The sequence below is a fragment of the Rhinolophus hipposideros genome, assembly GCF_964194185.1.
Source record: "Rhinolophus hipposideros genome assembly, chromosome: 1".
In the NCBI taxonomy this organism is placed as follows: domain Eukaryota; kingdom Metazoa; phylum Chordata; class Mammalia; order Chiroptera; family Rhinolophidae; genus Rhinolophus; species Rhinolophus hipposideros.
In genome coordinates, this window is record NC_138047.1 from 3,932,731 (window position 1) to 3,957,035 (window position 24,305).

The window sequence follows — 24,305 nt, forward strand, 5'->3', positions numbered from 1 at the left end:
CGGTTAAGGAATGAGTATCAGAGGTTAAGAAATTTCCTCAACTAAACGCTTGAGGTGGGATTGAAACCCTGCATATTATTACATATAAGCCCTTACCTCTTTCTACTATACTACCGTGTTTCCCCGAAATAAGACCTAGCAGGACCATCAGCTCTAATGCGTCTCTTGGAGCAAACATTAATATAAGACCCAGTCCGACTAGATCTTATTTTCGGGGAAATACAGTATATTACTGCCTCTGAATTTTTAATATTTGTGTATTTCATCGATTAGAAACAATTTTTATACACTCACTTGTACTTACATCACACATGAACACTTAGTATAAAAATGTTTGTGAATAAGAACCAACATGAATAAATAAAAATTGTACACTGGTTGTTTGATTTTCATGAGATTTCATCTAGAAAAAAGAAAAGGATGCTGTTATAAATATGTTCAGTAAGAACATGTAAAACTAAAAAATAGAATACAAAATCTAATGTAGTGCTGAACTCATTACCTACTTGTTGAATTAAACTAAACAAGAAACTTCACCTTGAAGAGGAAAAAAAGCATGTAGAAAAGCACAAATCTAAAAAGTAAAGAGAAATAAAATCACTTTTATGAAAAAAATGTATACAGATCCACAAAGCAAAATACTGTGGATTAAGTTGTACTTACTATTGATAAATCTCAATAATTATCAGGCTAGCCTTCTATACTAAACCTGTAAGTTTCCAAGTGTTTTGAGATTAGAAATTTTATATTATTTGAATTATTTTGAGTATATATTCTATTGATTATCAATGGCCCTCACTTAAATGTCTGATGGAGACAGATTTCCATCATTTGATATTATTATTATACCTTGGCATCCAGAGTTTCTTTAAAAGTAAAGTAAAAGCTTTACTTTTCCATATGTAAGTCATCAGAAAATTTATTTTGATAAAAGCATTTTTACTCAAGCTTTAAAGAACACTTCTAATGTAAAAATCAAATGATACTACCAAAATTAAACATGTTTTCTTCCATGTCTTTTGTTTGTGGAAAGCATGAGTGTTTTTCCTGAGATTCTGGAGGCACACATTAAACAAAAACAGTGTTAAAACTGAACTTCTCTAAGTTTGTAACTTGTCCTAGCTGCCCCCATGGACCAGCCCATGAGTTCACAGCGCAGAGCTGACCGCTGAGTGTGTGTCTGCTGGCTCGTCTGCTGTAGACCCAGAAGGGAAACACAATGCAAGGGTTTTGGGAAATGTTTCCACAAAGAATCAATTTTAAGACTTTTGTGTCATTTTTATATTTTCAGCTTTTCCAGAATTCACAATAAAAACACCCTCAAAATACCTAATTGTTAAATCTATTCCTATCAGAAACTAAAGAAAACTAACATCTATTAAATTTGAAACCTATCACCTGCAATGATGTTCTGCTGCAAAGACTTTTCTAATCAAGGTATTAGAAACATTGAACACAAATGAGGTGGGAAGACAGAAATTTACACGTGAATCTAATCTTTACATAAGAAAAAAACTATACTGTTTATGTGTGGGAGTATAAAATTACATACCAAAAGGAAACAGAAGATTAAATCGGCATAACTTAAAAGAGGAGTCAAAGTAACAAGAACTAGGTAAAAATATAACGAAAATTAACTTTCTGTCTTTCCTGTGATTTCTGTCCATGTGCCACAAAACCCACTATCATCACTAGTCAGCGAAGAACTGGCCAGGGGCATCTAATGCTGGAACCTCGTCCTCTGCAGACCCCTCCTGAAGCGTGGCTCTGGGCTCTGACAGCGTCCAACCTGAAGCGAGATACTCCCCTGGGTAGAGTTTAGCCCTCCAATCTGTCAAAACAGCATCAGGATTATCCTGCATTGAAACATTTTTCACTAATATTTATTACAGGAAACACAGGAATACCGTTAATTGTGTGTACATTAAAAGGACTTTTGCTTGTTTTGCTTGAACTTTTCCAATTCCAAGTAACGTACACAGAAAAAGCAAGCTCCTTATAAAAGTGAGTTTTCTACTAGTAAAAAAACAGAAGGGAGTATCCATCTGACCACCACACGTCCTTAACGTGAATAAAAATGTTAAAGTGAAACATTACTAACTTCCGAAAATGAGTTTCTGTAGGTTGTATTTAAGTAAGGTTCAAAAACGGAGAAGCCAGCTCTCCCAATTTATCAGCTGAAACATACTTACAATCTCATCTCCTGGCAACCAATAGCCTTCTTGTTCAATGCCAGCTTTTGAGCCTTTGCAGCCCACAGTGAGGGTTTCAACAATAAGACCATCTTTCACAGCTAAGCTCAGCTGGCGGGTGGTCTCTTTTGGATGCATACCGTGGACTCGAGACATGTACCTGAGCACAGAGAAAAACAAATTTAAAAATCCCTTAGTACTAACACATGAAAATGAATAAAAATAAGAAGCTAGAGGTGATTTATTTCTCTTCTGGCATGAATGATACTCATGAGAGCTGTGCTGAAAGAAAGGAAGGAGTCCTGAACACTTGACTGGATGACCATGGCATTACAAACCTTAATTCTGTTCTGTATGTTTAGAGAAATGTTTGTTCAAAATAGTCCCAGACAAGCAAATATAAATCACTTAATAGATTGTAGTCAAACATCCCATTTAGTTTTAGTCTCTGGAGCAATTACCACTAATTTTCACTCTACAGATTCTAAATTTAGAATTTTATACTCTCTAGCCATAGAACTTTGGAATAGAAAATACTTTTACCCAAAACTTAGGAAATAACACCAAAGAAAATACAGGAATTACATGAGTGGTTGTCAACATATAAAGAAAACAATGCATGTTCTGATTAATAAAACAAAAGTTGATGTTCAATAAAATAGACCTGGGACTGGATCACTAAAGCGTACAAGCTCTCCCTGAGTTACACGGCATTTTTTTTAAGTTTAAAAAAATGTAGTATTTCAAACATACCCTGGACCACAGAGAGTAATACTGGAGACTCCCTTGTATTCACCAATTATACTGAATTCATATTAACATATTGGCATATTTGCTTCATATCTTCTTTTGTTTTTTAAGGAAATAAAATGTTACAGACACAAGTGAATTTGTACCATTTTCCATTCACCTCCAATCAAACCCCAACACACACTATCAATAAACTTCTGGATCCATGAGGTCACTAGATATCCAGACACAAACACCTATCAGGATACCAGTCAGGCTAGCCTCAAACCCTCCGAGAAACCGTCCATGCTGGCAGGCAGGGGCCAACGCCCACAGTCCTGGAGGAAATTAAGTAGGGTACAAGAATTTTAGATCAATTAATCTGTCATTTAAATATCAGCATTCAAAACAAATCATTTTGAACATGCAAGAACTCATTGCTGAAGAATCTTCTAAACTCAGAGGACAAATTTCAGCAAAGAAAAGTAAAGCCATCAGAGGGCTGGGGGGCACGCACTCTGCTTTGCAGTTTGTGGCAGGCAACAGTGTCTGGTTTCTCTACCAGTGCAGTTAACGGAAGGTCTCAGAAGAAAGAGGCTGGGATTATGGTGATAGTAACGTTGGCCCTGACACAGAAGGATGAAGTGAAGTTAGTCCACATACACTGATTTTGTCACCTTGCTAACTAAAGGTCTAAGTGATAAATCATGTATATGTTTTTATATAAAGGTCGACACTAACAGAAATAAACTGAGGTTTTGAATGTGGGGAAGGGAGATGAGCCATAACAAAAATGTACTAATTTCCTCACTGTTCACTGCAGGAAGCCAACCGACATTATCTTAGGAATTAAGCATACTACTTAAACTTATAAAGGTAGCCCTTAGAACAAAATCACAAGCCTTCCAAATTAAATGAAAAAACTCATAAAAACACATTATGTAGTGAAACAAAAACAACAAAAGAAACAATAAAAACAGTATATCAAATAGGAAGAGAGGACCAAAACCAAGTCTGTCTTTTCAATAAATGCAAGTTGGCTGAACTCAACAATTAAAAAGAAAAAGACAGACAGAATCACAAAACAAAAAATGCACTGTCTATAAGAGACACACAAGTGACTCAGAAAAATTGAAAAAGAATGAGCAAAGACATATCATTAAAATGCAATCCAAATGAAGCAGGGATCAACACTGCAATTGGGCAAAACTCTTAAACTTTTAAAAAGGCAAACAACACGGGCAGTTATAAAGCAAAAACTATAAGAGATAAAGGGAGTACTGACAGGAGTACAGAACTGAGACTTTAATTCACTTCTCTTAGTCCACAAAAACATCAAATGAACAAAATTCAGTGTGGATACAGAAGACCTTTAATTAAGTTTATTAATTAATAAAACAGATCTAGTCAAATTTATTCTGAAACTCAAACACTACCTTCAATAGGTCCAAGAAACATTCACTAAAACTGAGGAGAAAGTCAGCCACAAAAATGACCGTAATATATCTCAAAAATGATAGACATTTGCTAGTCACCATGGAATTAAACCAGATATTAATAACAAAACTAGAAAACTCTCACAAACCACTGATTCAAAAAGATTTTCTAAAATTGCAAAACATCTAAAAACAATAATTAAAAAGCTAAAGCAATGCTGGTTAAAAACCAAAAACTGTAGAACAATATTAATGCAAGTGCTCCTTCTTAAGAAAAAATTAAACAGAGATAACATTAGCTAATCTAATCAATTATGAAGAAACAAAATACAGAAACATACAAACTAAGAAATGTCTACAGAGACACAGCCATATGTAAAAAGGAAATTACAAGTCATAAGCAGCTACTTTGTTCATTTCTGTGCAAAAATGTTAAGAAAAACACTATGATTTTCTAGGAAAACAGACATGCCCAAAGCTTGCTCACAGGAAAAGCTGACTATTTAAACAGGAGAATTTCCAAAAAAAAAAAAAAAAAACAACAGAGGAAAGTTGACAAAGAGCTTCCCCCAAAAAACACAAGGCAGGGACATATTCACAAGGTAATTCTGTCAAACTTTTCAATGACCACATTACCTTCAATGTGACTTACTCTTCCAGCACATAGTAGAGAAGGAAAGCATGGGATCTGGCATAACAATGATAACAAAACCCCACAAAAATAGCACAGATAAACTAGTGTCCCATAATAATACTGGTATAAAAATCTTAAATATTTAAATATATACTCTGTTAAACATTAATATAAATTAATAAATGCTAAATACATTAATACATTCAAGTGTCAAAAGAATACACCATAAGCGAGTGTTTAATTCCAGGATTTCTAGGAATATTTACTGTTAAGAAATCTAGAAATATAATTCATCCCATTAATAGATCAAAAGTGAAAAATCATGAAGATGTCTATACATGTTGAGACAGTATTTAGTAAAATTCAACATCCAGCTCCCAACAAAATAGGAGTAAACACTTCCTTAACACAATCAGGAATGTTCAAAGATGTCTTTAACACTCTATCAAAAGTATTAACCAACACAGCTGAAACAGAGAAAGTAGTGGGGTGTAAAAGTTGGTAAGGAGTTACAATTATTATTATTTGCATTATCACATAGCTAGAAAACCCAAGAAATCAGCTGATGTGCTGTTTTAAATAATCAAATAATTTAATCAATTATTTGTTTGGATACAAACTAATATACTAAAATTTACTGCATTCATATAAAGAAACCAAAAACAGGAGATTTAAAATAAGACAAGATCCAATCATTTACAATAGCAGTAAGAAAAATAAAACAGTAAAAATAGAAGAAATGACAAGATCTTTACGAAGAAAATTCTGAAATTCTACTGACACAAAAGAAGACGAATTGGAAAGACATAACTGATATTTGGATGGAAGACAACAAAATCCAAATTGCCTATGAGATAATTTAGGCAAATACTACCACAAAGTAGGAATGTTGATTCTAAAGTTCTATAGAGAATTCAACAAGAACTTCCCTGGAAAATTAAGAGTACTATCAAATGTGTAAATGTTATAATGCCAAAGTAATTAAAGTATGGTCGAACTAGTGCATGGAGAGCAGACCAATGGAACAAAACGAAGTCCAGAAAGAAACTCAAATACACATTTGGATTTTAATAAAGCTGGCATTTCATATTAGGGGAAAGACTAATTAATCAACACACAGCATTGGGACATCAAGCTGGATAAATTGAAAAAAATAGAGATGGAGCCCTGCCCTAGCCTGCACCCACATCTGCAGATCACTTTGTGGTTCATAGCAAGTGATGTGCTCCCAAGAGGTCCCAGAACCAAGATGCCCACTGGCCAGCTTCCGGCCGAGACAAGCATTCACTTGGCTGCCTTCACAAACAACACATCCCAAGGACAGACTGGGCAGGCACCAGAGCTCTGCTAAACTTAATCTTGCTCTATAGGATCAGCCCCTGCACAGCAGCTCCTCCACTGTAGTAACGACCAATCCTCACAACCCATCAGCCTGAGAGTCTATCCTTCCCACTGATGTGCAAACAGCAACCAAGGCAACTACAACAGGGGGGCACAACAACACACACAAGAAACACACCTGTGTGGCTCAGGTGTGTGGCTCAGGTGACCAGGGAGACTGCACCTCTGGGCCCCACAGCACACCTACTACATAAGGCCACTCTACCAAGACCTGGAGGCATAGCAGCCCAACTACAACATAGAAACAAACACAGGGACGCAGCTGAAATGGGGACGCAAAGAAATGAAAGAACAGAACAAAGTTCCAGAAAAAGAACTAAACAAAATGGAGACATGCAATCTACCAGATGGCAGAGTTCAAAACGCTGTTTATAAGGATGCTCAATGATCTAAGAAAGAACTTCAACAAAGAGAGATAGGAAGCATAAAAAAGGAGATGGAAAACATTTTAAAAATAAGTCAGAAATGATGAATACAATAACTGAAGAATACATTAGAGGGGATCAACAGATTAGATGAAGCAAAGGATTGAATCAGCAACATAGTAGGTAGCAGAAAACACCCAATCAAAACAGGAAAAAGAATCCAAAAAAAGGAGGATAATTTAAGGGGCCTCTGGGACAACATCAAGCATACCAACATTTGTACCAGAAAGTGGAGAGAGAGCAAGGAACTGCAAACCTGTTTGAAGAAATGACAAAAAAAAAAAAAAAACTTCCCTACCCTAGTGAAGGAAATAGACATACGAGCCCAGGAAGTACAGAGTTGAAACAAGATAAATCCAAAGAGGCCCACACCAAGACAGATCATAATTAAAATGCCAAAGGTTAAACACAAGGCAAGAATCTTAAAAGCAGCAAGAGAAAAGCAGTTAGTTACCAACAAGGGAGCTCCCATAAGACTGTCAGCTGATTTCTCAACAGAAACTTTGCAGGCCAGAAGGAATTGGCACAAAATAGTCAAAGTGACAAAAAGCAAAGACTTACAACCAAGATTACCCAGCTAAACTATCATTTAAAATTGAAGGACAGATAAAGAGCTTCCCAGACAACAAAGAGCTAAAGGAGTTCATCATCTCCAAACCACTATTACAAGGAATCTTAGAGGGACTTGTTTAAGAAGAAAAAAAAAAGAGATTAAAAAATATGAATAAAATGGCAATAACCATACATCTATCAACAATTATTTTAAGTATGAATAGATTAAATGCTCCAATCTCAAGACATAGGGTGGCTGAATAGATAAGAAAACAAGATTCTTACATATGCTTCCTTCCAGAGACTTACTCCAGATTGAAAGACTCGCATAGACTAAAAATAAAAGGATGGAAAAAGATATTTCATGAAAATGGAAACAAATGAAAAAGCTGGAGTAGCAATATTTATAGCAGACAAAATAGACTTTAAAACAAAGGCTCTATCAAGAGACAAAGAAGACCCCAGTTATCCCATTTCTGGGTATTTATATGAAGAAACCCAAGCACTAGTTTGAAGGGACATATGGATCTGTGCGTTCACTGCAGCATTATTTACAATGGCCAAGATATGGAAGAAACCTAAGTGTCCATCAACAGACAACTGGATAAAGAAGGGGTGATACACACATATAATGGAGTATTACTCGACCATATAAAAGTGAAATCTTGCCACCTGCAACAGCATAGTACTAAGTGATAAATAAGAAAACCACAAATCCCATATGATTCCACTTATGTGTGGAATCTAAAAAACAAACGAACATACAAAACAGAAACAGACTCATAGATAAGGAGAACAAACCGATAGTTGCCAGATGGGAGTGGGGGAGAGGGGCTGGGTGAAAAAGTGAAGGGATCAACAAGTACAGATTGGTAGTTACCAAACAGTCACGGGGATGGAAGTACCACATAGGATACAGGACAACATAGTACAACACAGAATGGAACAACATAGAATATAGTCAACAATATTGTAATGACGTATGTATGCTGCCGGGTGGATACCAGACTTATTAGGGAGATCACTTCATAAATTATATAAATGTAATCACTATGCTGTACACCTGAAACTAATACAATATTGTATGTCAACTGTAACTGAAAAATGAAAAATAAGTTTAAATACAAAATAAGTCACAGAGATGTAATGTACAAAATGGTAACTACATTAATAGTTATATTAATACCGTATCTTTCAGCAACTTTCAAATACACAACATGCAATATAAATACCATATTGCATATTTGAAAGTTGCTGAAAGTAGATCTTAAAATTCTTAATCACAAGAAAAACACCTTTTTATAGTTATTGTGGTGATATTTTGCAATATATACGAATATCAAATCATTATGCTGTACACCTGAAACTACTAGAAGGTTGTTTGTCAATTATACCTCAATTTAAAAAAAGAAAAAAGAAAATCAGTGAAAAACTATCATGGTATAAAATGGCACAATTTCTCAAAAACATTATGGAAAAAGTTCCTTTCTCCCACATAAGCTTGCCAATCTTGGTCAGTTAGCCCTTTTTCAAACTCATCTTGGTTCTTCCTTATCTGTTATTCATCCATAATAATTTTTGCATCAGTTAGCATCCATGAAAAACACTGTTGAGATTTTGATTGATTAATTTGAGGAGAATACCACTGATATTAAGTCTTTGCCCTGATAAACTTGGTATGTCCATTTATTTAAATCTTCATCTATGTCCTTAATAAAGGTTTATAATTTTTCTCCATAAAAATCTGCATCTTTTTGGATTCTTCTAGATACAGCATATTTTTGTTTCTTTGAAAAGAGGATTTTATTTTATATGGTATTTTCTGGTCAGTGGTTGCTGGTATATATTCAGAAATCTTGCTAAACTCTCTTATTAGCTCTAAGTTAAGTCTATTAAACTTGTCCTTTCTTCTTGCACTGATGAGGACTCTAGAACAATGTACACCCTAGGTAGCCTCGTTTCAGATTCCGCAAGGGATTCTTATAACAGTTCAACCATTACACGTTGACATTTGCCAAAGGTTACTGATGGATACATTTTATCAGTATAAACTGATAAATATGATGCTTGCTACAGGATACCGGTAGCTAGCTTTTATTAAGGAAATTGCTTTTCAGTCCCAGTTTTCTGTTTTGTCTGGCATTACATTCTATTATTCCGATACATTATAATCCTCTGAATTCTGCCACACAAATGGGTCTTCTCAGCCACTGTGCACTCCAACATTTGGAAAGCATGGAGAGTAAGACACCAAGAAGTTTTATTTTCTCTTTATTGACAGCATGTTGGGCTCAACTTCCTTAGTTCAAAGAGAACTGAAGTCAGCCATTGACTCCGCTCCTTTGTTCTTGAAGGACCACAAAGATGCACAGGGCTAAGGATGGAGAACAGATCGGGCAGCCCTTTCCCCAGATGCAGGCTGAGCAGGAGAGGGTGTGAATGAAGGGCTAGTTCTGACTGAAACATGAGAACGGCGGCAGGCAGACAGTGCTTCCTCCTAGTCCCGCCACAGCCTGGGAACGCAAAAGCTCTGAGTTAAGGGGTTTTGTTTTCCGAACAAGAAGTCTGGGTTTAGGAAAATTAGAATAAAGAGTAAGATTTAACATGCATTAAAAAGTGTTGCCTAAAGGCTAAGAACATGTATACATTATTTAAAATAGTTGTTATAGATGCATTTACATTTTTTCAAACAGTCACTATTTACTTCCCTTTAAGGCCTTTCTAATCACGATCTATTTGCTGATGTATCTGCAGCTGCAGCCAGGAATGGTGCCACCAGTGGGAGCAGATGACAAGTTACTTCAGATAGCTCCTTGCATAAAACTGGTACTCGGTAAATAATTGTTGAATACCGTGTTTCCTGAAAATAAGACCTAGACGGACCATCAGCTCTAATGTGTATTTTGGAGCAAAAATTAATATAAGACCGGGTCTTATTTTAATATAAGACCAGGTATAATATAACGTAACGTAACACCGGGTCTTATATTAATTTTTGCTCCAAAAGATGTATTAGAGCTGATGGTCCAGCTAGGTCTTGTTTTTGGGGAAACACAGTATATACATGAGTATTAAGAAATTTCAATGGGATTTAAAAAAACTATTTTAAATTAATTCTAGATTTGCAGAAGAGTTGCAAACTAGTAGAGTTCCCATATACTCTTTACCCAGCTTCTCCTAATGTTAAATTAACATCTTATATAAAATAGTACAATTACGAAAATTTCTTAATTTCTTTTTCTACACATTTACTTATGTGAGATATTTGATATACAACATTATATTAGTTTCAGGTGTACAACATGATGGTTCAATATCTGCATATTACAAAATGACCACAATATGTCTACTTAATATCTAAACATTTAGATTATTAATTTATTAACATTGGCACACCTTCACACTTTGGAGATATTGTGTGCTTGGTTCCAGACCACCGCAAAAGCAAGTCATAATGTTTTTGCTAGTGGAGGGTCCTGCTTTTCATTCGTAAAAAACACAATATCTGTGAAGCACAATAAAGTGAAGTCCAATAAAACGAGGCATGCCTGTACTTTAGTATTTTAAACTACAGACTTTATCTAGGCTTCACCAGTTTTTCCACTGTTCTTTTGTCCCAGGGACCAATTCAGGATTTCTCAACATGTGATATATGAAAAAACATCCAGAAATTAAACAAATGATATCAAAAATTGTTTAAGAGGAAGAAGAAAGGTGAGTAATGATTAATCCTGCCCAATAGAAATTATTACAAAGTCTTCTATTAAGACAATGGCAACAATGAAGTTGACCTGAAATTTGCTTATAGCTGACAATACGAACCATTTAAAAACAGCGTAGTATGACACAAAAATTCAAACAAAAGAACAAAAGATCAGAATACCTAGAAATAGGTCCAAATACACAATTACCTAAATGTGAAACGTAAGCATTACAAAGGAAGGGAAATGTAACAATATTCAGCAAGTGATAGTGAAATAACTAAAAGGCAATGTGAAGAAAAGTAATTTGTAACAATATCATCTAAACTGTGAATGACTTAAATATCACATATAATACAAAAATAAATGAGAACACAGTATCAGTTATTTGGGGGCAAATTATGAATTATAACAATGGAAGAAACAAAGAAAAAGGCAGATTTGAAAACATAAAATTAAGATTACAAAATGTAAGAGTAAGAAAACTAAAACGGAACAATGAATTAGCAAAAAGACCTATCGAGCATGACAAAAGGTTAAAAACATACCTATCAACATAGCTTATATGCCAGATGTGTGTGTGTGTGTGTGTGTGGTCTATACAATGAACCCAAGCCTTATTATATGAGAAATACATGTAAGATGTTTGGCTTAATATTTGTGATAGAAATCATCAATAAAGTAGCAAGTGTCAACAAACACAGGTTCATAAAACAATGCCTATACTTGAGGAATTCCTACTTTTCCCCACTCTTCTATTCTTTTAAACTATGTATTGATTCTAATCTATTTGTCTTAAATAGCAGAATTAAGGCAGAGTGCTACAGATGTTAAGTAAATGAGGAACGCTCCTCTTACTGAGCATTGCAGGCTAAGTGTAGCTGAGTTAGTATAAATCCTGAAGAACTGAGTGATTTATCACACCATAAATATCAGGTCTGATACTTAAGTTCATGAATTCATCCTAGAGAAGTGCTACATACCTCACTGCTGAATATCATTATGGTCACCTTCAAAGTAGTGCCCTGGGGAAGCTATGCACTGACGCCAGTGCTTAGTCGACACTTCAAAGCCATTTTGGAACTCTTTTTCTGGAATGGCCATCAGAGCTTGTCGTCGTATTACCCTTGATGTGCTGAATGCCATCAAAATGTCTTCCTTTCAATATTTCCTTTATCTTTGGGGAAAGAAAGAAGTCATTGGGGGCCAGGTCAGGTGAGTAGGGAGGGTGTTCCAATACAGTTATTTGTTTACTGGCTAAAAACTCCCTCACAGACAGTGCCGTGTGAGCTGGTGCAGTGTCGTGATGTGAGAGCCATGAATTGTTGACGAAAAGTTCAGGTCGTTTTAGTCTTTTTCATGCAGACTTTTCAGCACTTCCAAATAGTCAGCTTGGTTAACTGTACAGCTGGTACAAATTCATAATGAATGATCCCTCTGATATCAAAAAAGGTTAGTGACATCGTTTTCACTCTTGATTAGGACTGACGGAAATTTTTTAGTCGTGAAGAACTGGCTGATTTCCACTGCGCATTTTGATGCTTTGTTTCAGGTACCAGGTACTGGTACATTCATGTTTCATCACCAGTGATAATATGGCCCAAAACATCGTCTTGCCTCTCCAAAAGGTGTTGGTAAACGTCAACTCTCCTTTGCTTCTGTTCATCGGTGAGCTCCTTTGGGACCATTTTGCACACACCAAGATTTCTCATGCCAAGATTTTCAGTTCAGATTTTCCTGTTTCTCTGTTGATGTTTACTTGGTCTGCTATGCTTCTCACAGTCAGCCGATGATTTTGTCACACAATTCAAAGCATTTTTGTAATTTCTTCATCAATTCTGCTCGTTACTGGCCGCCCTGACCTCTCTTCATCAGTGACACATTCTCTCCCCTTAGAAAAACATTTAATCCATTTGTACACTGCAGTTTTCTTCATGGCATTATCCCCATAAACTTGGACTAACAAGTCCCTGATTCTACTTCCACTCTTGCTAAGTTTAACAAGAAATGTAATTCAAGCTCAGACATTCTCACCACGGCACACAAAAACACGCAACAATAATGAATGCTACTCAGCAAGACACTCGCCATACGTCGACACAAACACAGCTGTGAGACACTGATATACCAAGTTATAACACCTTACCGAGCTGTTTGTACAGTGCTGCCAATGTAAGCGCAAGGTGGCAAGTTTGCAAACGTTAATTGTTAAACCTCATATAACGAAGGGTCCCAATCTATTATTCCTTTTCTTAGATCAACTACTCAGGCAGGTTACTTCATGTGAAAATACTTTTATGCCAATAATTCAGGTTACGATCATTCTAGGAATCTCATTTTCTTACAAGCTGCTTCCATCAATCACAGGGACTTTTCTTCAAATAAAGAGGCAAAAATAGCAATTTGGGTTTGAGATACATTTACAGTGGCCATCTAATCTCCTACTTTAATTTGACTCAGCATAATCATTTCAATGTCCAACATTTAAATGTTATGTTCAATTTCTATGAATTTTTTCATTTTTTCCCACCCCTTCCATTTCCTTTCCTATAATTTCCCTCCCTATGTCTCCACTCTGCTGTTGAGCACTGAAGTGTATCCAAAACACAGATGTCATCTCCCCTGAGATAATTAAGCATGTTCCAAGACAAAAAATATATAGCTAATGGTAAAAGTCATTGTTGATTTAATATTTTTAGAAAAGTAAGAAACCTCATGAGTCATAATTTCCTAAAAGTAATTATCTGTCTTTAACCCTTCTAATAATGACTTACTCTCAGGACCTTGTCATGTCGTCTGACAGGGACAAATTGGGAGCTGGGCACACCAATGAGAACAGTGTAAATACGACCGTATCTTTGGGGAGAAGGAGCCAACCCAAAATAAACATACCGTGTTTTCCCAAAAATAAGACGTAGCTGGACCATCAGCTCTAATGCATCTTTTGGAGCAAAAATTAATATAAGACTTGGTAGTATTATATAAGACCCGGTATATTATATTATACTCGGTATTATATTATATATAAGATGCAGTAAGTGTTATAAAGATGCAGTAAGACAGCCACTCTCAACACAGTGTTGCTGAGAAAACTTCTGGAAAGTACTTTTGCATTATACAGTAACACTTCATGGGTGCTCCTATCACTTGAATCAGTAATTCTCTTCCTTTGGAGATGATCTGAGATGGGACACAGATTTATATAGAAAAAAGTTCCTCACATAATGAAATGTTGTAAGGAAAAAAAAGGATCTAAAATGTCCACAACAATAAAACAAATTAGGGATATAAAATAAGTTATATACCCACCCAATAGAATACAATGCCTTTAAAAAAAACACTAATGTTTCAAAAAAACATAATGGTGTGAGAAAATGCTCACAAAGATAAAAAGAACAAAATTTAAAATTATATATGCAGAGGGTGCCAAAAAAATGTATACACATTTTAAGAAAGGAAAAATCTGCATTAAAATAGTAATACTCAACATATACCAATAACAAAAGATGAATACAATTCACGTTTGACTTCTACAATTACAAGAGGTGCTCAAAGTGGTTACCATCAGCGTAATTTTAATAGTCTTTTCTTTTCTTAAAACGTGTATACATTTTTTTTGGCCCCCTTTGTATGTATGCATACAGAGAGAGTTCTGCTACCAGTAATAGTTGATTAGGTTATTCAAGTCAATCAATCCTTCCACCGAAAACTAGAAAAACCAAACAAAACACTAAAAAATAATTCATTTAATTTTGGAGCATCTGCCAATTCTGGAAGAGGCAACTGAGTCTCAGAAGCCAAGCAGGGTTTTCACAACATCATGGGGGCAGGGAGACGAGAGCTCTCGCTGAGGCGCCCTAGCAAAAGCAGCCTTCGTAAAAACCCAGACTTTGGATTGTGATCCTGACCAGTTACGCTGAGGGTGAGGCTAGAAAGAGACTAGTTCACACAAGCACTAGATCAAGTCAATTCCTGATTAGATTAAAGTGATGTGAAATTGATGGTACACCTGTCAGAAGGAAACACAATTTCTAGAGGAAAAGACAGCATCATCTAAGAGCCTGCATATCTATCTCTGTTTCATATGCATACCTGGCACACAATTAAAAAAAGGCATGTAGGAGTTAAAAACATGCAATATGAAAGTATCTCTTTGTTTTGCAGGTCCTAGGTTACAATATAATAATCCTCCTTCCATAGTTCTGTCCTCGCTAAATACTAGGCACAGAACTATTTATTCATCACAGATCTCCAGAGTAACTATCTAGGAAAAAGGCCAACAGAGAGGTGAAATTTGTTATTTTTTCCAATATCCTTTTCATACTTCTTATTTACTCATAACTGCTAAATCTTAATTTCCCTCAATTCTGAAATTGTTAAAAATAATTTAGTGTTCTCTGAATATAGATACACTCTGAAGATTTGGGGGGATTAATTAACAGGAACCAAAAGGAAAAACAGAGTTTCCATTATATTTTTCATTAATAACAAAGGTATTAAAACTACTTTTTCTTTCAAAAGTTGCTGTATTATGATTACCCCACAAATGGCACAGTGTAAATTACTACCTTAGATTTTGACCTCCATTATTTATGCAGTGACTTTAATTATTAGGTTGGTGCAAAAGTAATTGCGGTTTAAAAGGTTAAAAACAATTACAAAAACCACAATTACTTTTACACCAACCAACCTAATAAAATCAGTAAAGTAAAATCTATAGTTATTTTAAAGTTAGGTGGACACTTAGATATTATTGCCATAACAGGCAAAGTTTTCATTTGGGGGGGAAATTTTTTTTATGTGACACAGGAAAACTATTTTATAGTTAATATTGGTTCCATTACATAAAAAGGAAAATATTTTCAATTCAAAAAATCTCAATTTCAGTAATGATGAATTATATATTTTACGGCTTGCTCCTTTTTACACGATTAAATCAGGCCTCTTAAAAAATCTTTTTTAAAAGCATTACTAGCCTGTACAACGACACAACTAATGAAAATACGTATCTGTGTAATGATTCAAAATCACTATAGGTTTGAGAGTAACGTAGTTGTTTCCTACCTGAAATGGAAATATATTGCAAGTTGTATGTTTCAATTTCCTTTGTAGTAGGAAAAACAGCACAAGCAAATGTAGAATACCATTTTGGCATACTTTTTTTCGTAACAGTAACATTAATTAATAGTGCTTGAAATCTCAGCCTAACACAGACACAGGATGGGACTCTGCCATTTGGCATGAGCTTTGCAACAATACCCTAGAAATAAATTTTTTTCTGGTTTCAGTACTACTAGAAATAGTTATGGTTCAACTCAGCAATTGGTTCCCTTACGGACATTATTAAAATGGGGATACTTCCTCTTTGTATTAGCTACCAGAAAACGGAAACCAGATCTATAACATCTTTAGTAAGTGCGGGCTTCACAGGACTTTCTTCTGTTAGCTCTATTCCTGGCTCCATTTTATGTCCTAAACTTCATTTCTCCTTTCCCCATCCTTCTCATTCCCGTCTCATATATATTAGCTTACTCTATTTACTTACATCTTTTTCTAGTTGTTCCTAAAATATTTTGGGAACAAATGATGCTCTAATAAAATATACTATGTATTTCTTCGATATGAATATAACATGCACACACACACAATTAAGACCATTTACCTTCCATCCTTTTTTCTAGACTGTTTTATATGATGTACCAGTATAACTACTAACAGTGGCCTTTTCACTCTTACTCCACTTACAGGTATTCTACTTGTAGGTATTTATCCAAATACACATCACCTACAACTGTACACGAAAGGACATTGTTGCCTTTATCAGAAGAACCCCCAAATGGAAACATCCTCAATGCCCCTGAGGAGATGAACAGATTTTTTAAACTCTGGTGTACCCATGTAGTGCAATACTGCTTAGCAACGAAAAAGAATGAACCCCCAATATATGCAGCAAAGAAAAGCCAATGATGAAAAAGAATATATTGTGTGATTCCATTAAATAAAATTCTAGAAGAAGCAAAGCTAATTACTGTGATAGAAAGCAAACTACTGATTGGCTGGGGCTGGAGACAATCATAAAGGACTGAACCATAAAGAAAGAAAAGGGATTTTTAGGGGGTGATGACAACTTTCTGTATCTTGATTAAGATGGTGGTTACTGAGGGACATTACTTAGCAGATAGAGGAAGGAAAGTGACCTGCTTGAGAAAACACAGCTTGTTAATTGGAGAACAGATATTAGAATCAGTCTCATTCTAGACAATATTAAACTTTTCTGTTGAAAAAGACTACTGCTGCAGAACAAGAGCCTATATTCACTCAACATTCAACAAATATTGCTGAAGACTGCTGAGTGTCACGTGCCAGTCACCATTTTTTGGTGCTTGGCAAACCCCAATACACAGAAAAGAAAAAGATCTTTACCTGTACAGCTTACACAGTGGTGGGAAGGGGCGTCAGGGGCCGATGCCAACAAAGAGGGACACTGCTAATGCCCGATTACACTATGTGGCGCGCTTGCTAGAAGGGCCCCGAAAATAGCTCCCACAAGGGTTTGTTGCCTTTGAAGTTTAAATTCTGAAGAAAGCAGACTCACAATAGAAAAACACTGGATCCTTTCCTACCACCACACAGAACTACAGATGTATTAAAGACCTAACTGTGAAAGGAAAAACTACAGCTAATAAAGAAAATGTAGGGGGATATACTTGTGGCCTTATTATTTAAATAAAATTTCAAAAGCACAAACATTAGGCAAAAAAGATTGAATATGATTACATTAAAAATTAAAATTTTCTGTCCAACAAAGCACACTATGGGAAAAGTTAATAAACAGATAACAAAATGAGAAAAAATGTTTACAAAGCAGAAAGTGTAGAAGGAACTTAACATCTAGCATAACACGAGCTTCTGCAAATCAAAAGAAAAAAGACACCAATCCCAATGGGAAGACAGCAAAGGATAAGCACAAGCAGACACAGAAAAGAAAGCCCAAAACCGTCCAAGAACACTGGGAGCTACCTAAAGTCCTTAATAAATACAGAAGTGCAAATTAAAATATCTGACTGACAGCATTTGTGCAACTGCACGTCAAGTAAGCAGAGACATCTGGGGACATCGCTGTGAGCATTAGAGCGAGGCATGGTCCTGAGCATCGTCACATGAAGTGCGTACATGTCTCTGGAAATGCACACCCAGCCCCTCACACAGGTCAGAAAGGAGATGGGGGTGCGCGAATGCACAATAGGAATGCACAATGCGCATGGTGTTGTGTGCTAGAGGGAAAACTGGAGACAACTAGTGTACATTGTAAGGAAATAATTCAAAGCATGGGAAATGCTTGATGCCAGATTAATAAACACAGTAGGGGAAAAAAAGTAAACACGCAACTTATCCAAGAATACAGCAATGGCAGAATGGTGACCAAAAAAAGCAGATGATAATATGTACCTATAGAGTTGCAACAAAAGCTAAATGAGGGGACAAATGTAAGGTACTCAGCCCAGTGCCCAGTACTTAATATGTTCTAAGTGTGTGGTTCCCGCACTAGTTATCACTGATCCCTCTGAGCTTTCACCTTGATATTTGTATTACTGGATATCTGTATAATTAGAACACTTCAATAGATGACATATGGACAATATGAAAGTACAATGGGAAAAGCAAGGCCTTTGAAGTCCCATGGATCTCGGTTCAAACACCAGTTCCACAATTTACTTGCTGCTTGACCCTGGACGAGTCACTTAACCTCTCTGCATACCAATGTGTATTTCTGTAAGTAAAATTCGTAGTGTTAAGACCTGTAGTACTTTTGAAGGTAAATAAGATGACATAATGTAAACCTACAATAAATGTGTATGTTACTGAACAGTCTCAACAGATGGATTGCTGTGCAACCATCACCAATAACAATCCACCGGGACCATGGAACAGCACTGAAAAAGGCTAACCAATGCTGAGGAAGAAACAAGCATCAACAATGACCAGAAATAAATCAATTAAAGTGGGTCCCTTACTTGAATTTGGGTAGAGGAATTGTAGGTAATTATTTTTCTGCTTTCTATTTTCCAAGAATCCCACATATGGTTATGTTATTTAAAGCAATAAAAAATAAAATTTAATCATAATACTCTGCCACTGGGTGCTTTATAGACGCAAGGATAGTTCAACATATGTAAATCAATCAGTGTAATATACCACGTTAACAGAATAAAAGATAAAAATCATATGCTCTCAATGGATGCAGAAAAGCATTTGACAAAATTCAATACTCCTGCAATTCAATACTCTTTCATGACAAAACCACTCAACAAGTTGAGTACAGAAGGAAACTACCTCCCCATAATACTATATATGTGTTTGTGTGTATATATATATATAAATATACATATGTACATATATATATATAGAGAGAGAGAGAGAGTGAGAGAGAGAAATCATGTATTAAAAATGCCATACATTAAAAACTCACAGCAAATATCATTCTCAGTGGTAAAAGACAAAGCTTTTCCTCTAAGATCAGGAATAAGGCAAGGACGCTTACTGCAAATCAAAATTCACTTTCACCACTTCCATTAAACACAGTAGTAGAAGTTCTAGCCAAAGCAATCAGGATATAAATAGCATCCCAACTGGAAAGGAAGATGTAAAATCATCTCTGCAGATGATATTACCTTATATGTAGAAAACTCTAAAAGACTTCACCAAAAAAAGCTGTTTTAACTAATAAATGAATTCAGCAAAGTAGCAGAGAACAAAGTCAATACGCAAAAATCAGTTCCATTTCTATATACGAAAAATCAACAATCTAAAAAATTATGAAAATAATTCCATTTACAACAGCATCAAAAAGTGTAAAATACTTAGGAATTAATTAACAAGGTGAAAGATTTGTACAATTACAAAACATTGCTGAAAAAAATTAAAGATAAAATTAATGAAACACATCCCATGTTTATGGATTAGAAGAATATTGTTATACTGTCAACATTACCCAGAGAGATCTACAGAGTCAATGCAATCCCCAACAAAATCTCAACCACGTTTTTTTCAGACACAGGAAAACCCATCCTAAATTTCATATGTAATCCCCAGCCAAAACAATCTTGACAAAGAAAGAAAAAAAATGTGGAGGAATCCCACTTCCGATTTATTATTACAAAGCTACAGTAATCAAAACTGTTTGGTATTGGCATTAAGACATATATATATAGACCAATGGAAAAGAATAGAGAGCCCAGAAAAAACCCTCACATATACAGCCAAATGATTTCTGACAAGAGTGCTAAGACCATTCAATGGGGAAGAGTCTTTTCAACAAATGGTGCTCGGAAAACTGGATATCTGCGAGCAACAGAATAAAGCTGGACTCTTTCTTACCTAACACCATATACAAAAATTAACTCAAAATGGATCTAAGACCTAAATTAAAACCTGAAATAAAACTCTTAGAAGAAAACATAAAACAAAAGCTTCATAACATTGGACTTGGCAATGACAATGTTTTGCATATGACACCAAAGGCACAAGCCAAAAAAGAAAAAATAGACAAACTGGACTTCATGAAAATTAAAAAATTTTGTACAAGAGACACTATCCACGTAGTAAATACGCAATCTATAAGTGGAAGAAAATATTTGCAAATCACATAACTGATAAGGGATTAATATTCAGAATATATAGAGTACTCCCAAAACTCAACAAGAAATAAGTAACCCAATTCAAATATGTGCAAAGGACTTGAAAAGACATTTCTCCAAAGAAGACATACAAATGGCCAATAAGCACATGAAAAGAGGCTCAACATCACTAATCCTTAGGCAACGCAAACCACAACTGCAGTGAGACGCCACCTCCCGTTAGGATGCCTACTATCGTGAAAGTAACAGAAAACAGTACGTGTTGGTGAGGATGTGGAGGAGTGAAAAAGAAGAAGGGATTAAGATGTACAAATTTCCAGTTATAAAAACAGTCCTGTGGATGTAAAGTACAGTACAGAAAACATAGTCAATAATATTGTAATAACTTTGTATGATGTCAGATGGATAGCAGTTATGGAGGGGAGGTCACTTCATAAGATATATAAATATCTAATCACTATGTTATAAACATGAAACTAATATAGAATTTAATGTCAAAAAAATTTTTTAAGAAAGATGATGATTTAAAAATGTAATGGAGGGGCTGGCCCGGTGGCTCAGGCGGTTGGAGCTCCATGCTCCTAACTCCAAAGGCTGCGGGTTCGACTCCCATATGGGCCAGTGGGCTCTCAACCACAAGGCTGCTAGTTTGGCTCCTCGAGTACCGCAAGGGATGGTGGGCTCTGCCCCCTGCAACTTAGATTGAACATGTTACCTTGAGCTGAGCTGCCGCTGAGCTCCCAGACGGCTCAGTTGGTTGGAGTGCGTCCTCTCAACCACAAGGTTGCCGGTTCAACTCCTGCAGGGGATGGTGGGCTGCGCCCCTGCAACTAGCAATGGCAACTAGACCTGGAGCTGAGCTGCGCCCTCCACAACTGGGACTGAAAGGACAACAACTTGACTTGGAATAAAAATCCTGGAAGTACACACTGTACCCCCAATGAAGTCCTGTTCCCCTTCCCCAATAAAAAAAAATGTAATGGAGTTATTAGGAAAATGCAAATCAAAACTACAATGAGATACTACCTCACACCATTAGGATGGCTGCTGAAAAAAAAAAAAGAAAACAGAAAACAAGTGTCAGTGAGGATGTGGAGAAAAGAACCCTTGTACACTGCTGGTGGGGATGTAAATGGTGCAGCTCCTGTGGAAACAATATGCAGGTTTCTCAAAAAATTAAAAATGGAAATCTCATATGATATGGTAATCTCACTCCTGGGCACCCCCCCCCCCAAAGGACTGACAGCAGCAGCGTCTGGATGAGAGATCTGAACACCCATGTTCACAGCAGCACTAGTCACAGGAGCTAATACGTGGGAGTGACCCAAGCGTCCACCGACAGATGCCTGGATAACAACACGTGGTGTGTACAGGCTACGGAACATCACCCAGCCTGAGAAAGGAAGACAATCCTGCCACATGCGACAGTAAGGAGGGACCCTGAGGACACTGTGCTGAATGAAATGAGCCAGTCACGAGAGGACAGACACTTGTGATCCCACTTCTATGAGGCTCTTAGTCACAAAGAAATTAGAAATTAGAGGGGCAGGGCCAGGGGCTGGGGCAGGGTGACGAGGAGTTATTGTTTAATAGGTAATGAGTTTCAGTTTTACAAGGTTGAAAAAGTTCTAGAGGTGGATGTGGTGATGGCCGCATAGTGTGAACGTATTTAATACACTGAATTGTCCACTTAAATAAGGTCAAGATGGTCAAGTTCATTCTATGTGTATTACACTATAAAAAAATTAAAAACAGTAATAATGACCTGCCTCTAGGCGCTTTAGAGATGGATAGGTATACATATAACACATTTCATTTTAAATTTGCACTGAACAAAAATTAATGAACTTCAAAACCTAAATAGCACATCTGTGGATCTTTCATCAATGAATTTATTTAAAAATTTAGAATGTACTCTGAAGAACTAGGTTTTTCCTAATTCTAATACTTAACCTGGGACAAATAATTTACTCATTCAGCCTCACATTCTTCACCCATGAAGAAGGTGTAATTTGAATGTCAGAGAGTTGCTGTTAGGGTGAAATGAAATAATATGAACGCACCATATACATGACTTCAAAGTTTGCAAGGATACAAATATAAATTCATTAAATATCAAAAGAAAATATTCAACAGTTAAGAACTTAGACTATGAAATCAGATAGAACTACATTCAAATTTCAGTTCTGCTGACAACCTGTGTGGCTTTAGACAATTTATTTCACCATCTTCATAAGGAAAACAATGACAACAGACCTCGTGGAGTTGCTGTGAAAATCATACAAAGCACAGTGCTTGTCACAAAATAATGACTCTGTGTTCTCAATTATTCTAATCCTCCTTGAAACGCCACTTCAGTCAATGTAACTGCATACTTACTAAGAAACTTCTCCTCACTGCCTTGCCCCAACCCACTATGCTTCACACTAAGATCCAAAGCCAAGAAGCTGTGTGGCCTGCTCTCCAGGTGCTCACACCAGCAATGGAAGAACTGTCTTTCAAAGTCTGTAAGAGACTGTCATAAACAATGAAACTGAATTTTCTACATATCAGAATGTGAGCACAGAAGAAGGGTACTGGGATTGCTCACAGTGCGGAATGGATGAATTTCTCAAAGGAGATGAGGTCTGAGTTGGATCTTAAAGGAAGGGGTATGTTTGTTAACCCCTTCCCAAAGAGTAGAGTGCTCAGGCAATGGCGAACTCTCATCAGATGGAGCTGAGTGGGCACAGGCAGGCGGGAAGGGGAATGGGAAGAGTTCTCTGCACAAATGCAGAATGGGGAAAGAAAGAGGATTTTAAGAAGAGCATAATCAGACTTAAAATCTAGAAAAATAACTGGTAAAATGAGAAGTTTAGGTTGACTTAAAGGGGTGGGGAGATGTGACTTTAAGTGTCTGCCCAGGAGAGGAGCCCAGGAGAGTGTGGACATGGGGTACCTGGTGCGTCTGGGGTGCAGTGTGGGGCAGGAAGCAGGAGAGAAAGGCGAGGCCCTGATGCCTGGACAGGAAGTTGGACGTTATGGGCAACAGGAAAAGGCTTTCAATCATGGAGCCTCTGATAAGATGGTGTTCGGAAAAACACCTGTGACACCACTGATAGGAAGAACCAGCATAGCAAGACCAGGAGGCCAGAAGCCCAATCAGGAACCAGCATAGGCAGGAGGTGACAGAGGCTAAAATCCAGGCCAGAAGAGGGAGGAACAGGAGAACTCAAGACACCTTTACTGAAGAGCACCATTCAATCCACCTGGGGAGGAAAAACGACTATTTACTTTTACCATTTCTGTATTCCAAACACATTCATTATTCCCCTCTAGCTACAGGATGAAAGTCTCAGGGCTCGTGTACAGGCCCACTAGTCTGGCCCTCTCCTCTTAATCCCCTTTCCCTTAAAATCCTGCAATCTCTGCGTGGGCTCTCCTCTCTGCCTGACGGAACCCCACCCAACTTCCAAGGACTGACTAATCCCTGCCCCCCACAAGGCCTCCCAGACTCTCCCACAGGGACCCCCCAAGTCAGGCCTGCAATGCCATTTATTGCCCCCACTCACAGGGGCTGAGACATGCTCTGCCGTACCGCTCCTATTACATGATACC

The 24,305-nt window shown here is 36.7% G+C and overlaps 1 protein-coding gene across 33 annotated transcripts in view; it reads right to left on the reverse strand.

Annotated features, from left to right (window-relative positions):
• ZMYND11 (zinc finger MYND-type containing 11) overlaps nucleotides 1–24,305 on the reverse strand; it is a 118,702-nt gene that overhangs the window by 41,366 nt on the left and 53,031 nt on the right. For all 33 annotated transcript variants that reach the window (XM_081055579.1, XM_081055573.1, XM_081055562.1 and 30 more), the window contains one exon: nucleotides 2,193–2,352. In XM_081055579.1, the coding sequence (XP_080911705.1) occupies nucleotides 2,193–2,352 (160 nt within the window). The remainder of the gene's footprint in view (nucleotides 1–2,192; nucleotides 2,353–24,305) is intronic.